The sequence below is a fragment of the Rhinolophus ferrumequinum genome, chromosome 3, assembly GCF_004115265.2.
Source record: "Rhinolophus ferrumequinum isolate MPI-CBG mRhiFer1 chromosome 3, mRhiFer1_v1.p, whole genome shotgun sequence".
Lineage (NCBI taxonomy): Eukaryota > Metazoa > Chordata > Mammalia > Chiroptera > Rhinolophidae > Rhinolophus > Rhinolophus ferrumequinum.
Window position 1 is genome coordinate 1,825,767 of NC_046286.1, and position 25,792 is coordinate 1,851,558.

The window sequence follows — 25,792 nt, forward strand, 5'->3', positions numbered from 1 at the left end:
CCCTCCTGTTGCAGTATAACCTTGATTGCTGTTGGCATGTCAGTGGGTGGGCATTGCACGCAGGCTGACTGGCTATAAGAAATGTCCATGACTACAGTGGACAAGCTGTTTTACATGGGCTGACCCTATGAAGCACAATTTGTTTTAGGGGCATCAAGTGCCTGCTGAGTTTGACCTTTGGGTGTGTAATTTGCAGAGCTGGTTGGGTGTGGTCTGAAGCGATACACTGGGTGTGTTGGTCTTGCAGACTCTTGGCAGTGGCTCTGGGGCAGGACAGGTTAGCCCCCACTTGTGCCCTGCTTGGGGCCATGTGATAGGAGCTACAAACTGATCTGTGATTGGTTGCCACTTGTACTAGGCTTAGAGTTGTTTGGGAGGGGCTATGCTGTGAATTAAGGCTGGCTGCCACTAGTGCCAGGCTTGGGACTCTTTGGTGGACACCATGGTGTGAGCTGAGGCCAGCCATCAATTGTGCTGGACTTGTGGCCACTTAGTTGAAACTATGTTCTGAGCCAATGCTGACCGCAGCTTATGCCAGGCTTAGGGCCATCTGATAAGAGTTAAAATGCAATTTGCTACATGTTGCCATTTGTTCTGGGCTTGGCACCACTTAGCAAGAGGTACAGAGCACACTGAGGCCAATCAGTGCTTGTTTGGGGTTTGCGGACCTTTGAGAGATTTTAGAAAAGTCCATAGCACGTGAGCCAAGGCAGGTCACTTGTGTGGAAAAGTTGCTGGAAGAGGTTCAGCCCCACACAAAATTTGGGTGGGGTGGGTTCTCAGGGAATCACCAGGCCTGGTGTTAGCCAGGTTAATAGAGATCTCAGATTTGGAGCCCCCTTGCACCAGCTGGCAGGGTGGCCAGATGTTATGGGGATTCCTGTTCCTGGCATTGATGCCCTGGGATGTGGAACCCAGTGTGGGGCTGGTACCTCTCACTCCTCAGGGGGGTCCTCCAAAGCCAACACATCCCTCCTGATTTGTAATCACCACAGCATGAATGTGAGACCTGCCTGTTATGTCTCAGCCTCTCCTACCAGCTTCTTTTTTTATTTCCTTAGTTATAGGACTTCTGTTCAGCTAGTCTGCAGGTGGCTACCAATGATGGTTGTGCTATTAATATAATTTAGGTGTAATTTTTATATGGTCATTAGAGGAGGTGAGCATAGAGTTTACTTACTCTGCCATCTTGACTGGAATTCTATAGTTGCCTCTTGGCTTTTCTAAACTATTTTTGTAAAGACTGTACTTTGTCATGTGTGGTCATCACAATCTCTATTCTATTAGCTCAGGGGTCAGCTAGCGATTGTACAGAGGTTTCCTTCAACAATAGGAGTCAAAAAAATAAATAATATATTCTCTCAGATGTGGCAGATTGGCTCCAAGTTGGGGCACTTCTTCGGTGCTTAACCAGGCTGTTTTCAATTCCTCCTTAGCCTTCCTTTCATGCTTATACACAGAGCATAAAGATCAACTCTTGTCTCTTTGAGCATGCATGTAGCATGTATGTGGTCTTGTAGATTGCTCAGTATATGTGGGAGCTTTGCAAACCTTTATTCCCCCATATATCTCCTTCTACAGCCTCTACTTTCCTAAGCTTTTCAGTCTGATTGCTGATTGTGCCATTTATTGTCTCTTCTCCCAGGCAGCCATGACTAGTATATGCCTTTAAAAGCTATCAAGAAGCAATGCTATGGAGACCATTCCAGCCCTAATAAAGTTCCCAAGGGGGTGAAACAAATAAAGTTCTTAGTTAACCCTTGAGGAGCCATCAGACATGTCAAAGGACGCAAACACAGGTCTTTGAGAACATAGTCCACATTTCCTTCTCTTGCATCAGGAAGCTCCACCAGGAATGTGGGCCACAATCCCCATGGCTACATCAGAGCTGGTGGGATGGGGTAGAAGGTTTATCAGTGGGTAAGTGAAAATGCCACAATGCTTTCTCACCAAAATTTAGAAGTTTGTTCTTCATTAAGAATTCCCCTGGTTGTTGTATTTTGTTAGATTCCAGAGTTCAGGGAAGATTGATTCTGATAGTTTTATCTAAGTTAATAGTTGCCTTACTAGAGATAGGTTTTGGGAGTTTCAGTGAAGTCATTGTAATTGTCCTATAAAGAGATTTAAATAGTAAAAAAAAGAAAAAAATCTTTCATATCAGGCCATGTAGTTGCCATTTCTGGTACTCTTTTTACATATTTCCAACCAGTATCATTTTCTTTTCACCTGAAGACTTAAACACTTACTTACTTATAGTGCCGGTCTTCTGGTTAGGAAGTTTTTCACCCTTTGAATATTGGAAATGCGTTAATTTTAGAAAAATATTCTTGTTGAGAATAAAATTCTAGTTTGACTGTATTTTCCTTTCAGTGAATTACAAATATTGTCCATTGGTGATCTCATTTGCATTGTTTCCAATGTGAAAACAGCTGTCATTCTTATCATTATTCCTATAAGGTGTCTTCTTTTTTTCTGTTGCTGCTTTTCATATTTTTCTCTTCTCTGATTTTGAGCAGACAAAAATAATTTTTTTCCCACATAATAAAGTGATTCTTTAAAACAAATCTACAGGAGGGTTGTGTGTAGTTGGTTACAAATTCTCAGAAATATCTGTTGGCTCCTTGTCTTATGAGGTCAAAGGAAATTTTCCTTAGAATATTCTTGTATTGAAGGATGTGATGATTAATTTTATGTGTCAATTTGGCTGGACCACAGTATTCAGACATTTGGTCATACAATATTCAGAGTGTTTCTGTGAAGGCATTTTTTGGATGAGATTAACATGCAAGTTGTGGGACTTTACTTAAAACAGATTGTCTTCCATCCATCATGTGGTGGCCTTTATCTACTCAGTTGAAGGCCTGAATAGATAAAAACACTACCCTCCCCTGAGTAAGAGGGAATTCTGCAGCAGATGGACCTCCCACTTTAACTGCAATGTTGGCTCCTCCTGGTCTCCATCCAGACAATTTTCATACTTGAACTGCAGCAATGGCCATCCCTGGGTCTTTAGCCTGCCCATCCACCCTGAAAATTTTGGACTTGCAAGTCTCCAAAATTATGTGACCAATTCCTTAAAATAAATCTTTCTGATGAGAGAAAAGAGAGAGAGAGAGAGAGAGAGAGAGAGAAAGAGAGAGAGAGAGAGAGAGAGAGAGAGAGAGAGAGAAAGAGAGAGAGAGAGAGAAACACACCCTGTTGGTTCTGTCTCTCTGGAAAAGCCTGGGTAGTATAGGGAATGTGATAGATTTTCTTTCGTTTCACATTTACTCTAAGGATATGAATCTTAGGTTGCCCAGGTTTTGGAGAAACGGGAGTGTCTCCTGGTAGATTCTCCATGTGAACAAGCTCTGGGCATCAGCTCTTATACTAGAATGTGAGAGTCTGAGAAAATCAGAACTATAGTTTTCCAAATTTGATAAATACCCTAAAAATAAAAGTAAGTTTTCCGTCTAAATTCCTGCCTGCATTTATATTTGGTGGGATACAAAGTATGGTCCATAAAGGGGTGTACTACACTCCAAAATAACTACTTGATTGTTCTAATTTATGCAGACAGAAATCCAGGGAATATGTATGGGGTTGAACAGGAAATAATGATGGAAGGAAATGAAGTTGGATTAGGCTGAATTTCTTGATATGGGCTCATTAAGCAGAGATTCTGCATTTAATGTTTCAGATTGGGGGGTTAGGAAGGACTTTAGCAGATTGTGTGATTGGTTGGTTGGTTCGTTGAAATATGGGCCAAAAGATGATCTAAGGTCACTGACTTGGAAATGCCAGACCAGCTTTAGTTTAATGTAGAGGAAGGGATTCAAATATTTATGGAGATTGAAATGTTAGAGTAGATTTTTATTTAAGACGTGCTCATCCAACTGGGAGGGTCCAGAAGACACACCGTTCACTAATACTGTGAAAAATAAATTTATGAGGGAGTTCCCCAAGCTTTGTGATCACCCTTCTATGTTGACAGGAACTGCAGTCACTGAATTGGGAAATATAAATGCAATGGGAGTCGTTGGATCCTGGGGTGTCAGGGACCAAGTGGTGGTGCTCAGCTGCCCAAGTCAAGGCGGGTGTGGTTACCATGATAGACTGTGGAGTCCAAGCAGCAATCAAAATAGTCTGACCCTGATACCAAAACCAGACAAGGACACCACAAGAAAAGAAAATCATAGGCCAATATCTCTTATGAAGATAGATGTAAAAAACTCTCAGTAAAATATTAGCAATCCAAATTCAACAGTATATTCAAAGGATCATACACCATGGTCAAGTGGGATTTATTCCTGGGATACAAGGATGGCTCAATATCTACAAATAGATCAAGAAAATGAAGGATAAGAATTATATGATCACGACAAATGAAGAAAAATCATCTGACATTTTTCCAAAGACATACAAATGACCATCAGGAACACGAAAAGATGATAAACATCACCAATGATCTAGGAAATGCCAATCAAAACCACAAGTACCTATCACGTCACACCTCCTAGAATGGCTATTATCAAAAAATACATGAAATAACAAGTGTTGGCAAGGATGTGGGAAAAAAGGAACATGTGTGCACCATCGGTAAAAATGGAAATTGGTATAGCCACTATGGAAAACTGTGTGGAGGTTGCTCAACAAACTAAAACTAGAACTACCATATGACCCAATTCCACTTCTGGGTGTTTATCTGGAAAAAAAAACAACCAATCCAAAAAGATATATGCACCCCCATGTTCCTTGCAGCACTATTTACAATAGTTAAGATATCAAAACAACCTAAGCCCATCAGTGGGTGAGTGGTTAAGGAAAATGTGACACACACACACACACACACACACACACACACACACACACACACAGGAATATTATCCAGCCATAAAAAAGAAATCCTTCCATTTGCAACATGGAGGACTTAGAGGGTATTATGCTAAACAAAATGTCAGATAGAGAAAGACAATACTGGGTGCTCTCACTTATATGAATAATCTAAAGGAAACACAAAAACACCTCAGAGACACAGAGAAGTGATTGTGGGCAGGGGGTGGGGGGTTGGGTGAAATGAGTGCAGGGCTCAGAAGGTAAAACTTCCAGTTATACCTCCCGGAGTTATAGAAGTCCACGTGGGGACATCCCGCATGTCCCAGTGTATCCCCAAGGGCTTAGCCTAGAGAAATAATGATAAAGTTCTAGTCACTCCTTGTTTGTTTGGGCATCTGGGTCAGGTTTCTCTTAATTGTCTTTAAAGCTATCTATGCTTTTTCTGCAACAAGAAAGGCTGAGGCACCCCCATTCCTTCCCTGAAAGTACCATTTGTTTTCCTAACTCAAGAGCTTTGTGCTTCTTTGCTTCCAAAAAAAGAAACAGGAAGAATAAAACAAACATTGATGAAGTTAAAGCACAGGTCTTAATACAGCACTGTTGAAGGGTGGGTGGAGTAAAGGGGGAACCCTTGATGTTCTTTCAAAATTAAAGGGCCCTTGTGTGGCCTGTTAGTTCATTCGGTTAGAGCGTGGTGCTAATAATACCAAGGTTGCCGGTTTAATCCCCACATGGGTCACTGTGAGCTGTGCTCTCCTTAAAAAAAAAAAATAATTAATTAAAGGGCCCCAAACAAGATGACTCTATTCACCCCAGTGTGGAGGAATTTGAAAAGCAGGACGGCAAAGACTAGAATGAGAAACCTGATCTGTAACCACTTGGGACAATAGTCAGGCACATTAATCAGGATAAAGATTGACTAAGAGCCAGAGTTTACTCGAACCCCAGCTGAGGATGAATGGTCTAGGGTTGGAGAAGAGGGGCTGTAATGGTCTACACTGGGTGCTTCACACGGGAACCCCCTGCCTGTGGCACCAAACCCGCTAGTGAAGCCCTACCATGGGCACAGTTAGATTGAGAGAAAGTAGACACATAAGAGCTGATAGGATCCAGGTGAAGACGAGGATGCAAACGGGACAGTTGATGCAGGCTTTAGTGACGAGGCAGTGTCTCCTGTACCTGAGTGTGTTATGGGAACGGATATTATGTCTGGCTGGGGAACACTGTCCCCATCTAGTGTCGCAAGACAGAGACGTGCAAATGCACCCTGTAAGCAACATTACTTGGACGTGCTAAATGGAACCCAAAGAGCAGGGAACGGAAGCTGCAGAGCCAGGACAGACACATTCTCTGTACAGCAGCCCGAGTGGAGCAGCTACGGGACCTCATGGCAAAGCCTCTGAGCCGCTCAGTGGTGACTGCGGGAACTTTGAACTAGAGAATTTCCATTCAAGGGGCAGTCACTTGCTGCTACTGGACATTAATTGAAATTAGCCTATGAAATAATCTTCACACCTGGAATACACGTGATGTCCTGAATAACGTTGGAGACACACTCTAGTGTTGAGGACAGTGCCTGGAAGTGTTCCATGAAAACGTAGGGATGGTTTATACAGGATCGTGCTGCCAGGGGATGGATGCAGGGAGGGTACGCACATGGGCAGGGAGCCTCTTTCCCCAGGCTCCCTGAAATACGTGGACATTGGGGGGCTGCCGCAAAGATGAGATGGGCTGAGTCTAGGCATATTCCTCTTACATGCGCTGAGGCACAAAGAACTGCTCTGTGTGCCAACAAGAGAGAGACCGCAGACGGTTGTGTCACAGATGTCCTGGAGGGAAGGCCTTCGAGGCACAAGTCACACGGAGGCTGGAGCCGCAGGGTGGCGGCTGGAATGGGTCTTAACAGAGTAGCCGCTGCTTCTGGACTGGGCTTGGCTTACCGGGTCGTCCATGCCAAGGCTCAGAGCGCTAGGAAAGGACCAGAAGACATTGCACCAGTCTGGACGCCGAGTCACATTTCTTCAGACCTAGGAACACACTTACAGCCCACAATGTCCCTCGAGGGCAGAGATATCTTCCGTGGAATAATAGTTTGGTAGAGAACTAGATGGACAATGGAAACGTTGGCTGTCTAAAATGGGTGGGGGAGAGGCACGAAGGGCTGGCTGACACCCCTTGATGCCTGTTGCTCACACCCCACCTGAGGGGCTACGGGAGTGTCCCCATGGTTGGTTTCCTCTTTTCCCTGGTGGATCTGAGTAGAGCTTGGGGCAGGATGCTGGTATGACTACCATCCTTCCCAAGTGGGGGGACGGTGGTGTGACTGTATGTCACCTCAACTTTCTTTCTTCCCACCTGGTGCCCTGGTCTCTGGATAGGGCTGCCACCACAAGAGCCAGAAACAGGACTAACTGGTGAGCACGACACTAACTATATTGTCACACCTGTGTCAGGATCCCCAGGGGCTGACAGTGACCACAGCTGTACGGCCTGTGCTCAGTGAGCCCACTAGTCCTGCACTGTGACCGTCCCCTCTGGGTGGAATGGACAGAGGGGACGCACGTGCTAGACAGGTATCGCTGCCTGCCGTCTAGACCAGCACAGCCATCAAAGCTAACGTCCCTTCCAAAGGTGGAAACGTTTGGTATCAATGGAGAGAATGGGGAATAGTAGCTGCGGGTAAAGGAATGAGTAAATGGGTTATGTCCTGAGGGAAATCGAGTATTACATTAGCACTCAGAGGAGGTGTGAGCAAGAGATGAGACTGTCTCTAGCTCAGTTATAGCGATGCCTGAAAGGGGGAAGCCGTGTACAGCTGAGACCACCTCTGCTTTTGGAATCTGACAAGATCGAATGGAGCCTGCAAACCTGAGTGGCCTCAGCCTGGGAGACATTTTCATACTGAACGGATGGACTGAACTGATTGTTAATGGCTGAATGGGACTCCAGTGATGTGCCAGCATCTTTTAACTGTTATGATTGTTTTCCTATAAGGGATCTGTGGGCAAAGACCAGGGCATAATCTGTGCTACAAATATAAGAAATATTTGGTCTTTGTCCCTGCTTCCTGTCAAAGAGCTCCTAAACCCTTGTGATCTCCTTAGTGACCAGCGTGTCTTTGGGATGCTCATGAGATGACTCTTGGCTGAGGGGTCCTGGACAGCTTCAGGGTGGGGGCTGGTCACCAGAAAGACCAAGCTGTGATTAGAGGGTCGGAACTTCAGCCTCATCCAACCTCTGGGGAGAGGGGCTGGAGGTTGAGTTCAATCACCCATATCCAATTATTTAATTAATTGTGCTTACTTAGTGAAACTTCCATAAAACCCTTTAACAATGGGGTTCTGAGAGCTTCTGAATTGGTGAAAACATCCACGTGCTAGCTGGGGTAGGGGGATCCTGCATGCCCGAACCCCACAGTGACAGAGGCTCCTGTGCTAGTGACCCTTCCAGACCTCGCCCTGCGGACCTCTTCATCTGGCTGCTCACTTGTGTCCTTTATAACCAACTGTAACAGTAAGCTTAGCATCTTCCTGAATCCTATGAAGCCTGACAATTAAGTTCGTGAACTTGTAAAGATGTTGCTAACCTTTTTTGATATCAGAGGGATTAATTATGCATTTGTACCAACTGGACAAACAGTTAACCAAGTTTACTATTTGGAAGTGCTCAAAAGGCTGCATGAAAAAGTTAGACGACACGAACTCTTTGCCAACAATTCATGGCTCTTTCATCACGACAATGCACCAGCTCACACGGCACTGTCTGTGGGGGAGTTTTTAGCCAGTAAACAAATAACTGTATTGGAACACCCTCCCTACTCACCTGATCTGGCCCCCAATGACTTCTTTCTTTACCCGAAGATAAAGGAAATATTGAAAGGAAGACATTTTGATGACATTCAGGACATCAAGTGCTGTATGATGACAGCTCTGATGGCCATTCCAGAAAGAATTCCAAAATTTCTTTGAACGGTGGACTAGGCGCTGGTGTTGGTGCATAGCTTCCCAAGGGGAGGACTTCGAAGGTGACCGCAGTGATATTCAGCAGTGAGGGATGTAGCACTTTTTCTAGGGTGAGTTCGCGATCTTAATTGTCAGATCTCATGTAACAAGCCCTGCAGGTGAGGCTGACACACAACCCTGTGGGAATCCTGGTGACGCTCTTGCTACTAAAAGTGTGATCTGAAGACCAGCAGCAGCTCCAACCTCCTTATAAATCCAGAGTCTCTGCTCTGCTCCAGACTTTCTGAGTCTTAACAAGATGTCCAGGTGATTCCAGTGCCCAGGGAAGTTTGGGACTCGCTGGTCTACGTGCCTTATCGACATGGGGCCAGAACTGTGCTGTCTGCTCAGGTGTGTGGTCTGATCAGATCACAGCACTGGGGGCCAGGGTTCAGTCCTGTTCCTTTCTCTTCTACGGCCATCACTCCCTTGGTGACCTCATCTGTGCTCAAGGCTTTAAATATCATTTATATGTGTGACACCTCCCAAGTCTATTTCTCCATCCCAGACATTTCCCCTAATCTCTAGATTCATCTGTCCAACTGCCAGTCCGATGACCTCACTTGTATTTCTAACAGACATCTCATCTCCAATATCTCTTAAAATCAATGCCTGTGATGCCCCCCGCCCCTCAGATATGCTCCTTCCAGACCCTTCCCCATCTCTGCTGACAGCAAATCCATCTTTCTACATGCATCCTCTGAGATGTTGGGTGTCCTTGACTCTCACACCCCAGACTGACCCATTAGGAAACACTGTAATGTCCACCTTCAGGACGTACCCAGAACCCCACTCCCACTATTCCCACCGCTCATCTCCAATGGCAGCATGTCCAGCCCAGAACCCTGCAGATTCCTCCGGCTTCCCGACGGCCTCCCTCCCCCAAGTCTGTCCTCAGCACCGCAGCCCCAGTCGTCCTCTGAAAGGAGGTCACACCATGTCCCCTTCTGCTCCTAACTGTCCTGTACCTCCCACTCACTCAGAGCACAGGTCACTGCCGTCTACCACCCTCCCGGCCATGTGGTCTGGCCGCACCTGTCTCTTCTCCATCACTCTCTGCTGCAGCCACACCGGCCTCCCTGCTCTTCCCAGAAACCAGACACACTCCTGCCCCAGGGCATTCCCACTGCAGTTTCCCTGCCTGGAAAGAACGTGCCCAGACGTCCTTGTGGGTAATTCTTTATGTCCTTCACACCTACCCTCAAGGTCAGCTTCCCAGTGAGGCCCCCTGAGCACCCCAAATCTAAAAAGCCGTCTTCCCTGGCCCCACACCTCACACCCTGGTCCCCTTCCCCACTGCATTTCCCCGGAACACTTACCTCCCTCTAACATACACACCCTCCTCGTTTACTGTGCTATTAGGATATAGTCTGTCTCTTCCCACTGGAACAGACGCTCCCCAAGGGCAGCCATTTTTCTGACTTTACATCAGTGATGTTTCCCAGATGCAGACACTGTCACACATCTGGCACACGGCCAATGTCAGTGAGTGATCAGTGACAGCACCTCCCTGTTCTAGAGACAGTGTATTTATTAATGTAGCCTCGGGTCAAATGCTGTTTTGTGGCAGCTACAGCACCAAGTCCCCTCACACTGGCATCAGGGCCACCTCCCCTTTTCTCACAGGTGCTGCTCTCCCTCACCCCCCTTCTTCTCCCACACCTGCCCTCCTGCTCACCACAGCAGTTATATTTCCCTCTTCAGTAAACAGTGAGCCTTGACTTACGGGTCCTGTTTTCCAACTAAATATAAATCTCAGGCAGACTCTGCTTCATCAACCCCTGAGTTTGGACTGGAGCCAGCACTAGAGCTCAGGGCAGGGAGAGAGGGCAGCGAGCAGAGCAGAATTCCAGCAGGAACTTATCTAAGATGAGAAATTACGGGATCCCTCCTCTGCTCATTCCAGAATCTGGTTCCTCTGATAGTTTGAGAAAAGATGGAAAGAACCATCAAGCCCTAGAAGGAGGCAAGAGCCGGATGAGTCTGAAAATCATCTCTCAATCCACAGACTCCTTCCTATATGCAGGGTCCCCCTGGGCCTTGTGGGGACATTGACAGGAAAAATACCTCCTGCTGTTGACAGACAGGGGACACCCAGAGGAGAACGAGACCAGGACTCGTAACAAGAACAAACACAGTCATATTCCTCTATACAAACAACAAATGAATACCCACAGGATGGGGCTGAGGGCCGGGCCAGGCCTGAGCCTGGTGACCCGGCCACACGAAGCCGTCACTGACAAGACCAGATCTGGGTGATGTTCGAGTCCCTGTGATCACAGGTCCTGCTGGGACAAGGTTCTACTGAAGGGACGAGGACAAAGGGGCAGGGAGGTGACCCCGCCGAGGAGTGACCACGTCAGAGCCCACGATGCACTGAGCCCCGACTGGGCTCGGGCCGCATCCACGCTCGGTCCTCACAGCCTCTCCTGTCTCCACCTGTGACAGACTCAGCACAGCAAACACACGGATTCTGGAAGGTTCTCAGGTCTTCCATTTATTTCCTCTCAAACTTTACGATCTTCTCCTTCAATTAACCCAACAAACCTTCATGGCAAGAATTGAAAAAACAGATTCGTATCCAGATTCTTATTTCCATAGGAAGTAGAAGTTGCTGCTCAGTGTAACATGAAGTAAAGGCAGGGATGCAAACAGTCTCTGCTGGAACAGGACAGTGGGTCAGGGAAGATTCTTGGTCAGTGTGGGGAGGAGGCGTGGAGGGCAGGGGCGGGCAGTCTCCCAGCTCCTCACATGATGCGAGAGGAACGCAGACACATTCAGATGCCCTTTGCAGAAAGAGAGCTCAGAGGTTCCTGTGTCACAAAGTGGGGGCAGGAACAAATCTTGCATCACTCAGTCCCCACAAGGCAGCTGTCTCATGCTGTAGAAGAAAATAATCATGAACAAATTCAGGTTAGTGGATGTACCGTGTATCCCCGAAAACAACATCTAGCCAGATAATCAGCTCTAATGTGTCTTTTGGAGCAAAATTTAATATAAGATCCAGTATATTGTCCATTCTATTCTATTCTATTCTATTATTATACTGTACTATATTATATACCCGGTCATATATTAACATAAGACCAGGTCTTATATTAATTTTTCCTCCCAAAGACGCATTAGAGCTGATTATCCGGCTAGCTCTTATTTTTGGGGAAACACAGTAAGTGGTGACATTCTCAACAGTCCACCACATGCTCAAACTGTCCCAAAGAATCCCCAGTCCCCAGTCCTGTCCCTTCTGCACCCCCCTCCCCACTTCAGCCCTCCAGGTCTCACCTCTAGAAGCCTTGAGAGACACATCAGAGCCCTGGGCACTGGTACGGCCTGGGGGAGAACAAAACAGGATGTGGTCAGAGCTCCCAGCAGATGTGGCTAATGGAGGAATTATGGGGGTGGGGGAGCTCCCCCAAGGGCTTCCATCTACACTATCCCAAGGGTCTCAGGGATCACCCCGCTCCAAACTCACCTGCAGCCTGAGCGTAGCTCCCTCCTTTTCCACCTGTGGGAAGAAAACATCACATGAGAAGCCAGGAAGGACGCAGGACCATGAGGTCCTAAAGGAACCCCCTAGTCCTGAACCCCAGAGAAGTTTCCAGAACTGTGACTACAGACCCAGGACAGGATCAGGAAACCTGGGGAAAGTACATGTTTGGGGACTGGACCAACCACCCTCCTGGAGGTCTGTCCTCAGCAGGGACCTTCTGCTCTGACCTGTGACTATTGAGAATCAAGTCTCATCACCAGTTCATCAAGGTGATAAATCTGTCCCTCATTTTCACATGTGCATTAATAAAGAGTAAGTGTTAGCAAATACAGTCCTAGACTGGGAAAGCACACGTGTGTGGATGGTCCTTCCCACTAACGAGGCAGGACACACGTCTACCTGGGGCTTGAAACCCCCCAGTAGGACAAGGCAATTCAGTCCCCGCCCCTTCCCTACCTGAGCGCTTCCTCCTCCACAGCACAGCTCCAGTGACCACAGCTCCAAGTAGGGCCAGCCCAGCAATGATGCCCACCACCATGCCAGTGGGGATGGCAGCCTGAGGAGGCGGCTCTGGAAGGGAAGGTGAGGGCCCTGACCCCAGGCCTCAGCCCCGACCTGAAGTCCTCCAGACGCCCCTGCTTTCCCTGAGAAGAGGCTCTGTGCCCACGGCCCCCTCCGTACCCCATCTCAGGGTCAGGGGCTCGGGCAGCCCCTCGTGCTGCACATGGCACGTGTATCTCTGCTCCTCTCCAGAAGGCACCCCCACAGCTGCCCACTTCTGGAAGGTCCCATCCCCCGCAGGCCTGGTCTCCACGAGCTCCGTGTCCTGGGTCAGGTCCTCCCCATCACGCTGCCAGGTCACGGTGATCTCCGCAGGGTAGAAGCCCAGCGCCCAGCACCTTAGGGTGACCTCATGGTCAGAGGTGCGGTGATGGGTCACATGTGTCTTTGGGGGATCTGAGGAGAAGGGTCAGAAAATTCAGGACCTTTGCATCCCTCATGGGACACTCCAGCAGTGGTCATGTGACCATCCTGAGACTGGTCAGGACAACTGGGGTGGGGGAAGGGAACACAAAACCCAGACACCAGACTAGACATAGACATTCAGGATAATCTATTTTTTAGAACGTTCTAGAATCAGGTTGAGAGAGCCCAAGGTCAAAGACAGGTCTCTGATGGGGGATTCCTGGTTCTTCCCTGTGTGGAGGCAAATGACTCAGAAAAGCTGGGGTCAGAACTCAGTCACACTGTGTGCGGGGCAGCGAACAAGGCCTGAGAGAGAAAGTCCCTCGGTTCCCAGAGCAGCTGCGAGAGTCACAGGGAACCGCTGATCAGTTATTTCTGAGATGGTCCCCCCTCCATCCCCGGAGACACTGCACCCCTAACTGTCCCTGAGAGAAGGGGGGCCCTCTGGGTCACTCTCTGGTACCGGATCTGAAATCCCAGGCGGACTCCATCTCCCGGGGTCGGGGAAGGGGGGTCCGGGGGGGGGTCCCATTTCCTCCTCTCCTCGTAGGAGTCCCGCGGCCCCTCTTACCTGCGCGCAGCAGCGTCTCCTTCCCCATCTCCAGGTATCTGCCCAGTGACTCCAGGCACCTGCTGTCAACGTAGACCCTCAGGCGGTTCGCCACTTGTGCCACCTCAAGTTTCCTCTTGGACATCTGAGCCGCCGTGTCCGCCGCGGTCCAGGAGCGCAGGTCCTCGTTCAAGGCGAGGTAGTCAGCGCCGTCGTAGGCTTCTTGAACGTACCCGCGGAGGAGGCGCCCGTCCGGCCCCACGTCGCAGCCGTACATCGCCTGGAGGGTGTGAGACCCTGACCCCCGCCCTGCGGTCAGCTCTGACCTTCAGTCCCGCCCCTTCGCCCCGCCCCGCCCCGCCGCTGCCCACCCCGCAGTGATGGAGCCTGAACTGAAAATGAAACTAGGTCAAAGTCCCTGCTGGCTCTTCCCGGATGGAGGGACCGGGCGGGATCTGCAGCCTTGGGGTGAACCTCGGATCCGGAGACTCGGGGAGACCCCGTCCCGTCCGTAGGGGTGAGGGTCGTGACCGGGACCTGGGCCCGCGTCGCTCACCGGCGTCACTGTGGTTGTAGTTCTCCAGCGCGCTCTGCAGGTCCGCTCGCAAAATCTGTTGGTATAACTTGGCGTGTCCAGTCCGCTGGTCCCAGTGCCCCGGCTCCATCTGCTCCATCCACGCCGCCCGCGGCTCTGCCCTCGGATTCGCGGCGTCGCTGTCGAACCGCACGAACTGCGTGTCGTCCACGTAGCCGACGCCAACAAAGCGGGGCTCCCCGCGGCCGGGCCGGGACCAGGTGGTGCCGAAATACGTCAGGGAGTGGGAGCCTGGGGATGGGGACGTGTCCCGGGTCTGAGGGCGATGGGCCGGGAGGGGGCAAGGGGCCCGGGAGACGGAAAAGGGGCGGGACGGACAGGGGAGGGGGCGGGAGACCCGAGTGGGGGACAGGAGTGGAAGGGACACGGGTCAGGACAGGGCGGGGCCAGGGGGGGTCTGGGGTCTGGGCCGGGGTGGTGGGGACACATCTTCCCCGGGGTCCTGCGGCCCCACCGGCGGTCCCCTCGCTTTCCCCCCGCGGAGACCGTTCCCTCCCGACCCCGCACTCACCCGCCCGGGTCCCCGTCAGGGCCAGGGCCCACGAGAGCAGCAGGAGGAGGGTTCGGGGTCCCATGACCGGCAGCCTCCAGCTCTGAGGACAGTCTGTGTGCGGGCTCGTCCGTGGACACTTTATAACCAGAAAGGCGGTGACACTGATTGGCTTCTCTAGAAACCGGACACACAATGGGAGTGAGAACTGGGGCCGCGTCACGAGTTTCCAGACGCGAGGACGCGAAACAGTTTGTGAGAAGAAGTGAAACCGCGGGGAGGTGGGGTCTCCCCAACACTGAGCTTCCCCGCCCCAGACTCCGCCCTCAGGGGACCTGGGACTCTGCCCAGACCCCTCCTCCTGCACGGAGCGCTCTTTGTCACACTGTCACCCTGAGTCCTGACCCAGGGGCTGTCTGAGGAAACCAGGACTCAGCCCCTTTTCTTCATCTTCTCTTCCCCGAATCCCTCTCCCAGAAATGGACTCCCTGCCTCCCACCCTTTACCTCTCCCCCTGGATTCTTCTAGAAGAAGACACCCCCAGGGAACTTGGTGCCAGAGAGTGAGCTCCCCATGGGAATAGAGGAAGGAAAGGGCTTTTCTCTTTAATCCTGGAGAAATTGTGCCTGAAAACACCAGCTAGAGATTCTCACAAAGACCAATCTCCTTGTTGTTTATTAACTACAGTGGGTAACAATCTTGGAAACCCCTGATCATCAGGAAGCTAATATGTAAAATCGTGATTTGTACCCCTCGGTGCAGAAATATGTGTAAACAGCACTGCAGCCAGACTCTCAAAGCTCTTAAGTCTTACTTTCCCAGATGGTACACCTGTGACTCCGGATGTTTCTATTGTACAATGATCTTCATTCCACAGCCCTGAGTTTGTTGAGTCCCGGCATCCTCAATACAAAGAAGCACGTGGAAGCAGTTTGTTACCGTGTATTTCAACCCAGACCACGTACAACCTCAAAGTTGCAAATGTTCAAAATTGCAAATGTTAAAATGTTCTTGCATCGCCTATTTCTTTAAATGAATAATTCACATCTAAGTGGTGTGCATATTTTATTGGGAAACATTATTTTTTAAACTGATTAGCAAAAGAAGGTGATTAATTTTTAGGCAGCTCCACAGAACACCCCGCTGGGCCCTAGATAATTTATTAAAGATCTATAAAACCGCATATTTCATTCTGAGAGTTCCACTGCTTTAGAACTTTTCACCTCTGCCTCTTTCCCTCCCCCTGCTTCTCCAGCCCTTCTCTGTCTCTCTCACCCCTCAGGCCCTCCTCTCCCCTTAGTCCCCACCACCCTCTCACTCCTGATTGTGGCACTAGTGCCACCACCTCACGTGCCAGCCAAGGACTATTCTCCCCATGTGGATCAGCGATCCTGCTAAAGTCAGAGAGGCTGTGTCATTTCTTCACTAAAAACACTCCAGTGGCTCCGTCTCACTCTGGGAAGCTTCTAGAAAGCCTTGGGCTTTGGGCCATTTGTGTCAAAGTTGTATCCCCAGGCATATGAAGCCATTCCTCATAGATAGTGGGCATTAAATTATTTGTTGAATGAATTAATGATTCTATTAAAATTTATATCACATAAAATCATAACCTGAAAAATACAAAAAAAGTTAGGAAGTACTTTATTAAAAACTAGTGGGCATATCAGTTCATAAATTCATTCCAGTGGAAAAAATGCTGTGTGTTTATTTGTTGCACAGTTGAGCCTGTGTATTAGTTTTCCATTGCTGCGTAACAAATTCCACAACTTAGTGGCTCAAAACAACACCCACTTATTTGCTCACAATTCCTTAGTCAGAAATCCAGGCTCCGTGTGGATGGGATCTCTGGTCAGGGTGTCACAAAGCTGTGTGCTCGTCCTGAGCTCAGGCTCTTCCTCCAAGTGTATATAGAGATTGTTAGCAGAATTCAATTTTCTCCAGTTGTAGGTCTAAGGTCCCTTTTTCCTTGACAACTGTCAGCGAGGGGTGTGCTGCCCCCTAGTGTCCACCAGCAGTCTTTGCCATGTGGCCCTCCATTTTCAAAGCCCTCAGTGGAGAAATGCCTCACATTGAATCTCTCTCATTTGGAATTTTTGGGGAAGGGAAACCCCAGTCAGTAGTCCCCTGATAAGGACAGTCCCATGGATAGTCCCCAGGTCTGAAGGACAGCTGATTTGAGACCTTAGTTACATCTGTAGAATCCTTTCCCAGCACCTATATTAATGTTTGATTGAATAACTGGGGAAGGTGAATATCCAGGGTGGTTATTGGGGACCATCACAGAATCAGCCTAGGATGGCCTGCTGCTCTTCCCTTTGTTTTTATTGGGGTCACAGTTGGAAATGAAGTTCAAGTAAATAGATCATTGTGAGTAGTAATAAAATGCATCTTATCTATTAGCCATGGAAATTCTTAAATCTTAAAACCAAATGACTTGTTTAATATCTTATAATTAATTAAGAGCAAGTGAAAGAGTACAGTAATTCATTTTCTCTTTAGACACAATGTGTCACATCATAACAAACTACCCAAAAGTTAGCAGCTCAAAACAACAAATGTGTGTTATCTCCCAGTTTCCCAGGGTCAGGAATGCAGGAGAGGTTTCCCTGAGCGCTTCTGGCTCAGAGCCTCTCTCAAGGTTGCAGTCAAGTTGTCAGCCAGGGCTGCATTATCTGAAGGCTTGACTGGGGCTGGAGGACTCGCATGAAACACGGCTCAGTCAGGGCTGTTGGAAGGGGCCTCATTTCCTTCCTGGATGGTCCCAGGAGGCCTCAGTTCCTAGCTCTGTGGCTATGTGGACTTGTCCGTAAGGACTTTTCCTATCAAATGACGAGGCAGCTAGCTTCCCCTAGAGCAGTGATGAGAGAGAGAGAGAGAGAGAGAGAGAGAGAGAGAGAGAGAGAGAGAGAGAGAGGGCAACCAAGATGGAAGCTGCAGTGAGTTTTATGTCCTAGACTCAGAGTCACACACCATTACATCAGCCTGATGAGAAGTGAGTCATTAAGCCCAGCCCACACTCAAGAGAGAAGGAATTACTCCACCTCTGGCAGGGAGGAGTGTCAAAGAATTTACATACATATAAAAATAAAAATTTCAATTAAATATTGTTTCAGGATTTTATAAACCAAATGCTTCTTTTATCTGATTATTTTCTTTAAGGCCTTAAGTTTCACTTTTGGAATGTAATGATTAAAAGTTTGAGACAGAGAAAGGAGATAAAACAATATTTGTAAGTTTTTATTGCAGATGTCTTTAGTAACAATGTTTCCTACAATAACTGGCAACAAAGTTGAGAACATATAGCAGCTGGATCACATAGTTTAAAGACTGAGCACTGTAACAATACATAATGCCTTTACAACAACTATCTTTGCTTTTAGAATTTTCAAATTCATTAAGAATGTCAAAAATATTGGCTAAAATGCCAATTTTCTTACTCAACATCTTCAAAAATATATGCCTAATGAAGTCACTTTTCAACATATTAGAAAAATATGAATCTCATGCCTCAGTCTACACACCTCACTTGGCATCCTGACAACAATTGTGTTGTGGTGCAGTGGGCAGCGATGGTTAATGCCAATCTAGGGACAAAGTGTTCCAAAGCTGGCTGTCCGGTTGGCATCCTAGAATAAATGTCACATCTTTCACTGTGTTTTTGAATGAGATTTGATAGAAGTGATTTGGACACGAACGCGATTCAAAAAAGCACTGTTGATATGCGCCGCTGAAGTTTGTGTTGAAGCAGCTCTGTTGTGTCTTCATTCACACTCTATTCTATCAATGGATTCCCCTTTCTAGCATTTTCCATTTTAACTTATACTGATCAACGATATGCATTTCTGCTTCTGTAAAAGTTAATTCAGTTGTATGTGAGGTTAAATGTAACACATCAAATCCTTCACAGATAGAATTCCTTTGCACGTCACATTGAACACTGTACCCCAGAAAATCTATAGAGATGCCAGTGATCACATGACCTATTTCTAGCCAGTGCTGTTTCCTGTGACACCCCAGCCCTCTCTCTGCCATGGCTCATAACAATTGGCTGTGGCTTGTTCCAAGGTGGGTGGTTCTTTCTAAGGATCATTGCAGTAAAGTTTGGAATTTCCTTATTAAAAAATTAACCAGGGATCACTGCACTGTACACCTGAAGCTGAAGCTGAACAATAATGAATGCCAACTATAATTTTATATATATATGCATATATATGTATGTATATACTTACAAGAAACGGAGTACAGAATTAGGAATAGAGACAGTGGAAATGTAATGGCTGTGTGCGATGTCAGAGGGATAGTGGATGGGGGGAAGGGGGTTCAGACAATGTGAGGGATATAAATGATAAATGTCTAAGTATTAAAAAAAATAAATAAAAATAAAAAATAAAATAAAAATAAAAAATTAACCAGGAACGATTCACAAGTCACAGTTTGAAAAATGTAAGTTTAGGAAATATGATCAATACCTGGGCACACACCACTGCTGTCAGAAACAGAATCTATGAAGAAGCCACCGTGGATGCGTCCCCAATCCTGTCCCCCAGATGCAACCTCTATCTTGACTTCCTGGAGATTCTCTGAAGATTTTACAATGAATATATATATATATATATATATATATATATATATATATATATATATATATATCCCCAAACCAAATATTACTTACTTTTGCCCGTTTTTGAACTTCCTGTCCAGTGAACTCGTACTGCATGGACTCTTCTGAGACCCAGCATTACGTAGGGGAGTTACCCCCATGTGTGAGGGTGTCCTTCATTCATTTTACTGTTGAAGTCTTACATTTTATGATGACACCACACTTCCTCTATTTTCCTGTTGATGCATAAGTGGTTATCCCAGTTGCTGTAAACGTGAGTGTGCTTGTCTCCTGGGCACAAGGCAAGGAATTCCCCGGAGAGGACGGTCAGGAGGGATGGCTGGGTACAGGGGTGTGAGCTGTCAGCACAGTAGGTAAGATGATGTGCATTTGGTTTCTGAAGTGCTTGTGCCAATTTAAACTTTTACCAGGAGTGTGTAAGGCGTCATGTTGCTGATGTGTCTGTTCTGAAAATAAACCCCACTCAGCTTAAGGAGAGGAATTAAGAGCTGGAGGTCAGTTCCTTGTGCAGAATCACCCCGGCGTTTTCTGTTCAGACTATAATTACCTCCTTTCCTTTCCTTTTATTCCATGTACCTGTCATTATCCTTTTAACATATGCACCCAGGTAGGGCTTCCTTTTAGCATAACCACATGGTATTGTTATGTATGTTTGAGATACCTGATAATGAGAACAAAGGAAGGAGGGAAGGAAAAAAGGAAGAAAGGGGAAAACACAAAAGAGGGTAAAAGAGAGAACAGGCAGAGAGGAACTGGAAACTGTGAGTGCAGGTAACATTTTCAAAGTTCAAGGAAAAAGAGTTGTAGACTAATAGAAACTTAAGAGAGCTTTATTACTTATCCATCGCTGTGCAACAAACTCCCCCGAAATTCAGTGGCTTAAAACAATAAACATGTTACCTCAAAGAGGTAATACAAAGACAAGCGAAATGGAGCAGATGCTGGTGAGAGAAGCTGGGTGAAGAGAAGGATTTTACAAGATGGGAGAAGTAATAGGTCGTTGGTGTAACGATGAACATGATTTTGTTACCCAGGGTCCTCCAAGAAGCAGATCGCAAGATGGGATTAAACTCAGCAGTATGTTACCAGGAGAAAAACCTGTCGGAGACTATGGAGAAGAAGCCAGAAAACGCCGGGAGAGCCAGCAGACAGGGACGCCAGTCTGATGGTCGGGGGAGAAGGTTCATCAGCCATATCTCAGGTCCCTGCCGGGCAATCTAAGTGAAGTGGAGCCAGGCCCTAGGAGAGTGCTCGAGCCACATCGGCCATCAGAGGAGCCCCTGTGTCCCAGGAATGGCCTGCCTCAGTGTTCCTCCTGTGACCAGTCATTGTCTGGGAACAGGTCCTGGGCAGCAGGGCCTCTGCACAAATGCTGCCATGGATTTCAGGGCACAGGAATGGGACGCTGGTGGCTTACCTGGGGGATGTGACCCAAACCTTCCTACTCAGGGGACTGGGTCCTTGGAACTCAGAGCCTTCTAAGACTCCTTTGCTGTACGTGTCTGTGGGGACAGAGCCCCAGAGAGCAGTTTCCAGGCTCTCGGCATCATGTGGAAAGGTGCTGGCTCGGGTAGTAGATGGCCGTCAGCTGTGGCTAGTTGGCCGTCAGCTGTAGCCAGTTAGTGAATTAGCCACTGATACAACTGCTGCAGCTGCGCTGGTTGGATGGTGGCGTGGAGTTGGTCGGTTGGCAGGCAGAAAGGCGGACAGCAGGTCGCATGTCACCAGCAGGACACCAGCCTCCAGTGAGACTATAGAGGTATGACTCCCCTACCTATGGCTCCGTGGGTGTTCCTTTTTGGCCTCACCATGTCCTGCGTTCTTATGTGGGGAGCGGGAACTGAGAACCCGCAGGCCGCCCCGCACAACTGTGTCCCTTCACAGTTACAGGGAACAAGAGGAAGCTACAAGGTGCCCAAGGTGTCACCCAGGTCCCCACATATTCCTCCCGTCCCCATTATGTGACAGCAGCCCCCCTCCTGTGGATCAGGGTCCATTACTCCTGGCTTAAGAAGAGGGGATTTGTCTTCTCACCTGCTGGTCTCTAGGACAGTGGAGCCCACACTTCCCTGGTGACAAACATAATGTAAGTTCAATGGGACCATTGTCATGTCCCCTTGTAAGAGTGCCCCCCACTTTGGGCACCTGGACTTCCTGCCCTACAGAGCACAGAGTTGTGCAGACAAGAAGTGCCACATCCTTCAGGGGTGACTCTAAGTGATGGTGACCAGGGCCACACCTGCTTCCACCCCCTGGTCCTAGATCACCTTCTCTTCCCGTTGAGAACTTGGCACACTGAGGTCTCTGATTCGTAAATTCTCTGCGTCCTGGACGATGTCATCCCCTCCCTTCAGGGCGTGTCCTCAAAGCTGGCATTTCACTGGCACCTTCAGGAGGCCTGTCCAGTGCTCTGTGTGGCCAGCAGCCCCGGGTAGTACAGATGTGACATAACCAGTGGACCCCACAGTCATGCCTGGCCTGCATCTCCTTCATGTGAAGTGGGTTCCCCGGTCGGATGCTGTGCCAAGAGCAGTTCCAAGACTGGATCAGGGGTTTCAAAGCCCCCAGATGGTGGTGTCGCTGACGTTCTGGGGACAGGAAAGGAAAACCCACACATGGCATAGGTGTCTGTCCCTGTGGGGACAAACCTCTGACGCTCTAGGATGGAAGGGCTCACTGAAGTCAGCTTGTCACTTGGTGGCTAGTTGGTCACCTACAGAAATAGGACCAAATAAGGGCCTGGTATGTGTCTAACACTGACATTTGGACATTCTGCGGTGGCAGCAGCTGGGACAGCCTTGGTACGTGGGAGTCAAAGCTGCTGGGCCGGATGTAGCCCCACCTCTGCCATCGTGGTCACTCCATCCACATGCCCATCTCCCGGTCCTGGGCTGACCAGTGACGAAGGCTGGCTGAGGTCAGTTTGTCTGCATGGCTGTTCGGGGCCTCTTCAGGGGGATGCTTTCTGGTGGGTGTTAGCATGTGAGTCAGGCTTAGCCACAGATGGACCATTTCCACCTCACGATGGACTGCTGGGCCTGTCCAATGTATGACTCACTGGGTTACGCAGACCCCGAGTCCTAGGGACATTTGTAATCACATGGCTGCTTGGTGGCCAGGATCCGGCATTCTGTCTTATCAGGCCCAGTAACACACCCAGAGTTCCTTCCCAAAGGGGTCCATCTGTGCTGTGGATGGCATGGCCTTCCTCCAGAGCCCAGGGGCCGGCACTGTGCTTCTCCCACTGGGCCTGGTTCAGCCCCACGCTGCATCCCCTCCCACCACTGATACCTCAAACAGCACGGGGGCTGCTGGATGGTGGTGATGCACCAGGGCCTGGAGCTGCTACAGTGTCCTTCCAGGTCCAGGTCCCACTCAAAGCTGGCGTCCTTCTGTGTCACCCAGAGTGTGGGCCCAACAATATACCAGATGTGGGATGTGTGTGAGAGAACCCACAGGGCCTACCTGGCTGAGTCCTTCCTTCTCTGCAGCGAGGGAGGCAGGATGCAGCAGTGTATTCCTTTAGAGGGGATATGGCTGCATGGCCCTCCCCGCTGGACCTCTAGGCCTGAACTGAGGCAGCCACTCCCGGAGTCTCTGCAAGGTTCAATTCCACCTCTGCAGTGCCCGTGTTACCAAGGCGTCCCGTCCACCTCTTGCTCATGCATCTCAATCTGCATGACGCTGTCAGTGATATGAGCTACAGTTGACACTTGAGCAACGGGGGTTTGAACTGTGTGGGTCCCCTTGGAAGAGGATTGTTTACAGTTGACCCGTTCAGTCCAATTAACCTACTCAATTCAAAACCGAGTTGTCCAAGAGCCAACTGGCAGTTGGAAATCCACATGGGGGGAAGACTGACTTATGGGCAGATTTTTGACCGCACAGGTGGTTGGAACCCCCGGGCTGTTCAAGGGTCGCCTGTCTTGTGTATGGGATGTGCAGGTAGCCCCATCTCTTCAGACTGTATTACAGAGGGCAGGGAGGTCAAATTGCCCTGAGGCAAATGTAAATAAATATTGTTCCTTCCATGCACATGCTAATCATTTCACCTCCACTTTCTGACGGGAATAAAAGGAACTCACTCCCACAGTCCCACCCACGCACCGTGTGCCCTTGGCCTTATCACTCCGCCCCAGCGGTGGTATCGCATCCAGCGCGCAGCTGCCAGCAGGGCTGTACCTGCTCAGGTCTGAGGTAACCTCGCCTTCTTTAGACCCCGTCAGGTTCCTGCAGGGGCAGGTTGCTGGATCAATGGAGATAATAAGCAACGCCAACACGGCCCCTGCTTCCCTCAGGTCTCTACTGGTGGTGCGCACCCTACAGCACCTGCAAAACCCTCCACAGCACCGCCCCTGGGACACTGTATCGTTTCTGACCTGGCGGGGATGGGGCAGTTGCAGAGGTTTCTGTCTGCCCTTCAGCACAATGAGAGACCCTGCTGCACAGACAGGGACCCCGTGTGAGGGTTCCTCCAACTGCCACGTGCATCCGTGCTGGTCAGTGCTTCGGAAACGGGGCAACAACCCTGGTGGGTAATGGACCCGGTGGTCACGCTGAGAGCCAGGTGCTGGATTTTGTCAAATGCTTTTTCTCCATCTATTGATATGACATACGATTTTTATTTTTCATTTTGCTAATGTGATGTATCACATTAATTGATTTGCAGATATTGAACCAACCTTGCATACCAGGAATGAATCCCACTTGATCATAGTGTATGATCATCCAAATGTATTGCTGAATTCTGTTTGCTAATATTTTGTTGAGGATTTTTGCGTATATGTTCATTAGTGATATCAGCCTGTAGTTTTCTTTTCTTTCCTTTCCTTTCCTTTTCTTTTCTTTTGTAATGCTTTGTCTGATTTTGGGATCAGGGTGATAGTGGCCTCATAAAAAGAGTTTGGGAGCCTTCCCTCCTTCTGGATTTTTTGGAACAGTTTGAGGAGAATAGGTGATAATTTTTTTGTGAATGTTTTGTAAAATTCACCTGTAAAACCATCTGGTCCAGGGCTTTTGTTTGTTTGTTTGTTTTTGTTGATTACTGATTCAATTTCCTCGATAATAATCAGCCTATTCAGATTTTCCGTTTCTTCTTGAGTTCGCCTTGGAAGGTTGTATGCTTCTAAAAAAGGATCCATTTCTTCCAGATTGTCTAATTTGTTGATGTATGATTGCTCATAGTATTTTCTTAAAATTTTCTGTATTTTTGTAGTGTCTGTTGTCACTCCTCCTCTTTCACTTTTGATTTTATTAATTTGGGTCCTCTCTTTTTTTGATGAGTCTGGCTAAAGTTTTGTCAATTTTGTTTATCTTCTCAAAAAACCAGCTGTTGGTTTCGTTGATGTTTTGTATATTTTTTGGTCTCTATTTTGTTTATTTCTGCTCTGTCTTTACTATCTCCTTCCTGGTACTCCCTCTGGACTTATTTTGCTGTTCTCTTTACAGTTCCCTTAGGTGGAAGGATAAACTGCTGATTTGAGATTTTTCTTGTTTCTTTAGGTAGGCCTGCATTGCTATAAATTTCCCTCTTAGGACTGCTTTGGCTGCATCCCATAGATTTTGGGTCATTGTATTTTCATGTTCGTTTGTCTTGAGGTATCTTTTGATTTCTTCCTTGATCTCATTGCTGACCCATTCATTATTTAGTAACATGTTATTCAGCCTCCATGTGTGTGTGTGTTTTCCAGTTTTATTCTTGTAGTTGATTTCTAATCTCATAGCATTGTGTTCAGAGAAGACACTTGATATGATTTCAATTTTCTTAAATTTATTGAGACATGTTTTATGGCCTAACATGTGGTCTATCTTGGAAAATGTTCCACATGTGCTTGAGAAGAATGTATATTCTGCAGCTTTGGGGTGAAATGCTCTAAAAATATCTATCAAATCCAACTGGTCTAATGTGTCATTTAAGACTTCTGTTTCCATATTGATTTTCTTTCCCTCCCCCGCCCGCACTCCGGTTCAAGCCATTGTTTCTCAGTCTGGTTGTGCAGGACACAGCTCCCTCACCCATGCTCGTCTTATGAGCCTTGCACTCCCCCTTGGTGAGGCAGTCGGTTGCCTGTCGTTGATCAGGTGCTCACAGCAGCTCTTGGCAGCTCTCACCGGCTGCCGGCTGCTAACGATGGCCATCGGACACTCATGGCAGCATACAGCAGCCCACGGCAGCACACGCCAACCTTCGGCTGCTCTCAGCAGCCCAGCTCTCCTGGAGCTGTTGTTCACAATCTTAGCTGTAGAGGATGCAGCTCACTGGCC

The 25,792-nt window shown here is 48.2% G+C and overlaps 3 protein-coding genes across 3 annotated transcripts in view; all 3 read right to left on the minus strand.

Annotated features, from left to right (window-relative positions):
• Nucleotides 1-11,300: 11,300 nt before the first annotated feature.
• Nucleotides 11,301-25,792, minus strand: part of LOC117020244 (class I histocompatibility antigen, Gogo-B*0103 alpha chain) — a 151,991-nt gene continuing 137,499 nt past the window's right edge. The window contains exon 8 of the mRNA XM_033102594.1: nucleotides 11,301-11,697. Coding sequence (XP_032958485.1) covers nucleotides 11,693-11,697 — 5 coding nt within the window. The 3' untranslated portion in view covers nucleotides 11,301-11,692. The remainder of the gene's footprint in view (nucleotides 11,698-25,792) is intronic.
• LOC117020250 (class I histocompatibility antigen, Gogo-B*0101 alpha chain-like) overlaps nucleotides 11,301-25,792 on the minus strand; it is a 36,567-nt gene continuing 22,075 nt past the window's right edge. The window contains exon 8 of the transcript XR_004422657.1: nucleotides 11,301-11,697. The gene's annotated coding sequence lies outside the window, so the exon portion shown is untranslated. The remainder of the gene's footprint in view (nucleotides 11,698-25,792) is intronic.
• Nucleotides 12,254-15,106, minus strand: LOC117020264 (HLA class I histocompatibility antigen, A alpha chain-like). The gene is made up of 6 exons (XM_033102620.1): nucleotides 14,929-15,106; nucleotides 14,379-14,648; nucleotides 13,844-14,119; nucleotides 12,988-13,263; nucleotides 12,763-12,876; nucleotides 12,254-12,321 (listed from the first exon to the last, which is right to left on the minus strand). Exons 1-6 carry the CDS (start codon nucleotides 14,990-14,992, stop codon nucleotides 12,269-12,271), a joined length of 1,053 nt encoding a protein of 350 aa, XP_032958511.1. The 5' UTR covers nucleotides 14,993-15,106; the 3' UTR covers nucleotides 12,254-12,268.

What these genes read in the sequence shown, in the direction of transcription:
- LOC117020264 (XM_033102620.1), bottom strand. Translation starts at nt 14,992, where the DNA reads ATGGGACCCCGAACCCTCCTCCTGCTGCTCTCGTGGGCCCTGGCCCTG. An exon ending in GCCCCTGACCCTGAGATGGG is followed by an intron (nt 12,877 to 12,987) that starts GTACGGAGGGGG and finishes CTTCCCTTCCAG; the next exon opens with AGCCGCCTCCTCAGGCTGCC. An exon ending in GTGGAGGAGGAAGCGCTCAG is followed by an intron (nt 12,322 to 12,762) that starts GTAGGGAAGGGG and finishes TTCTTCCCACAG; the next exon opens with GTGGAAAAGGAGGGAGCTAC.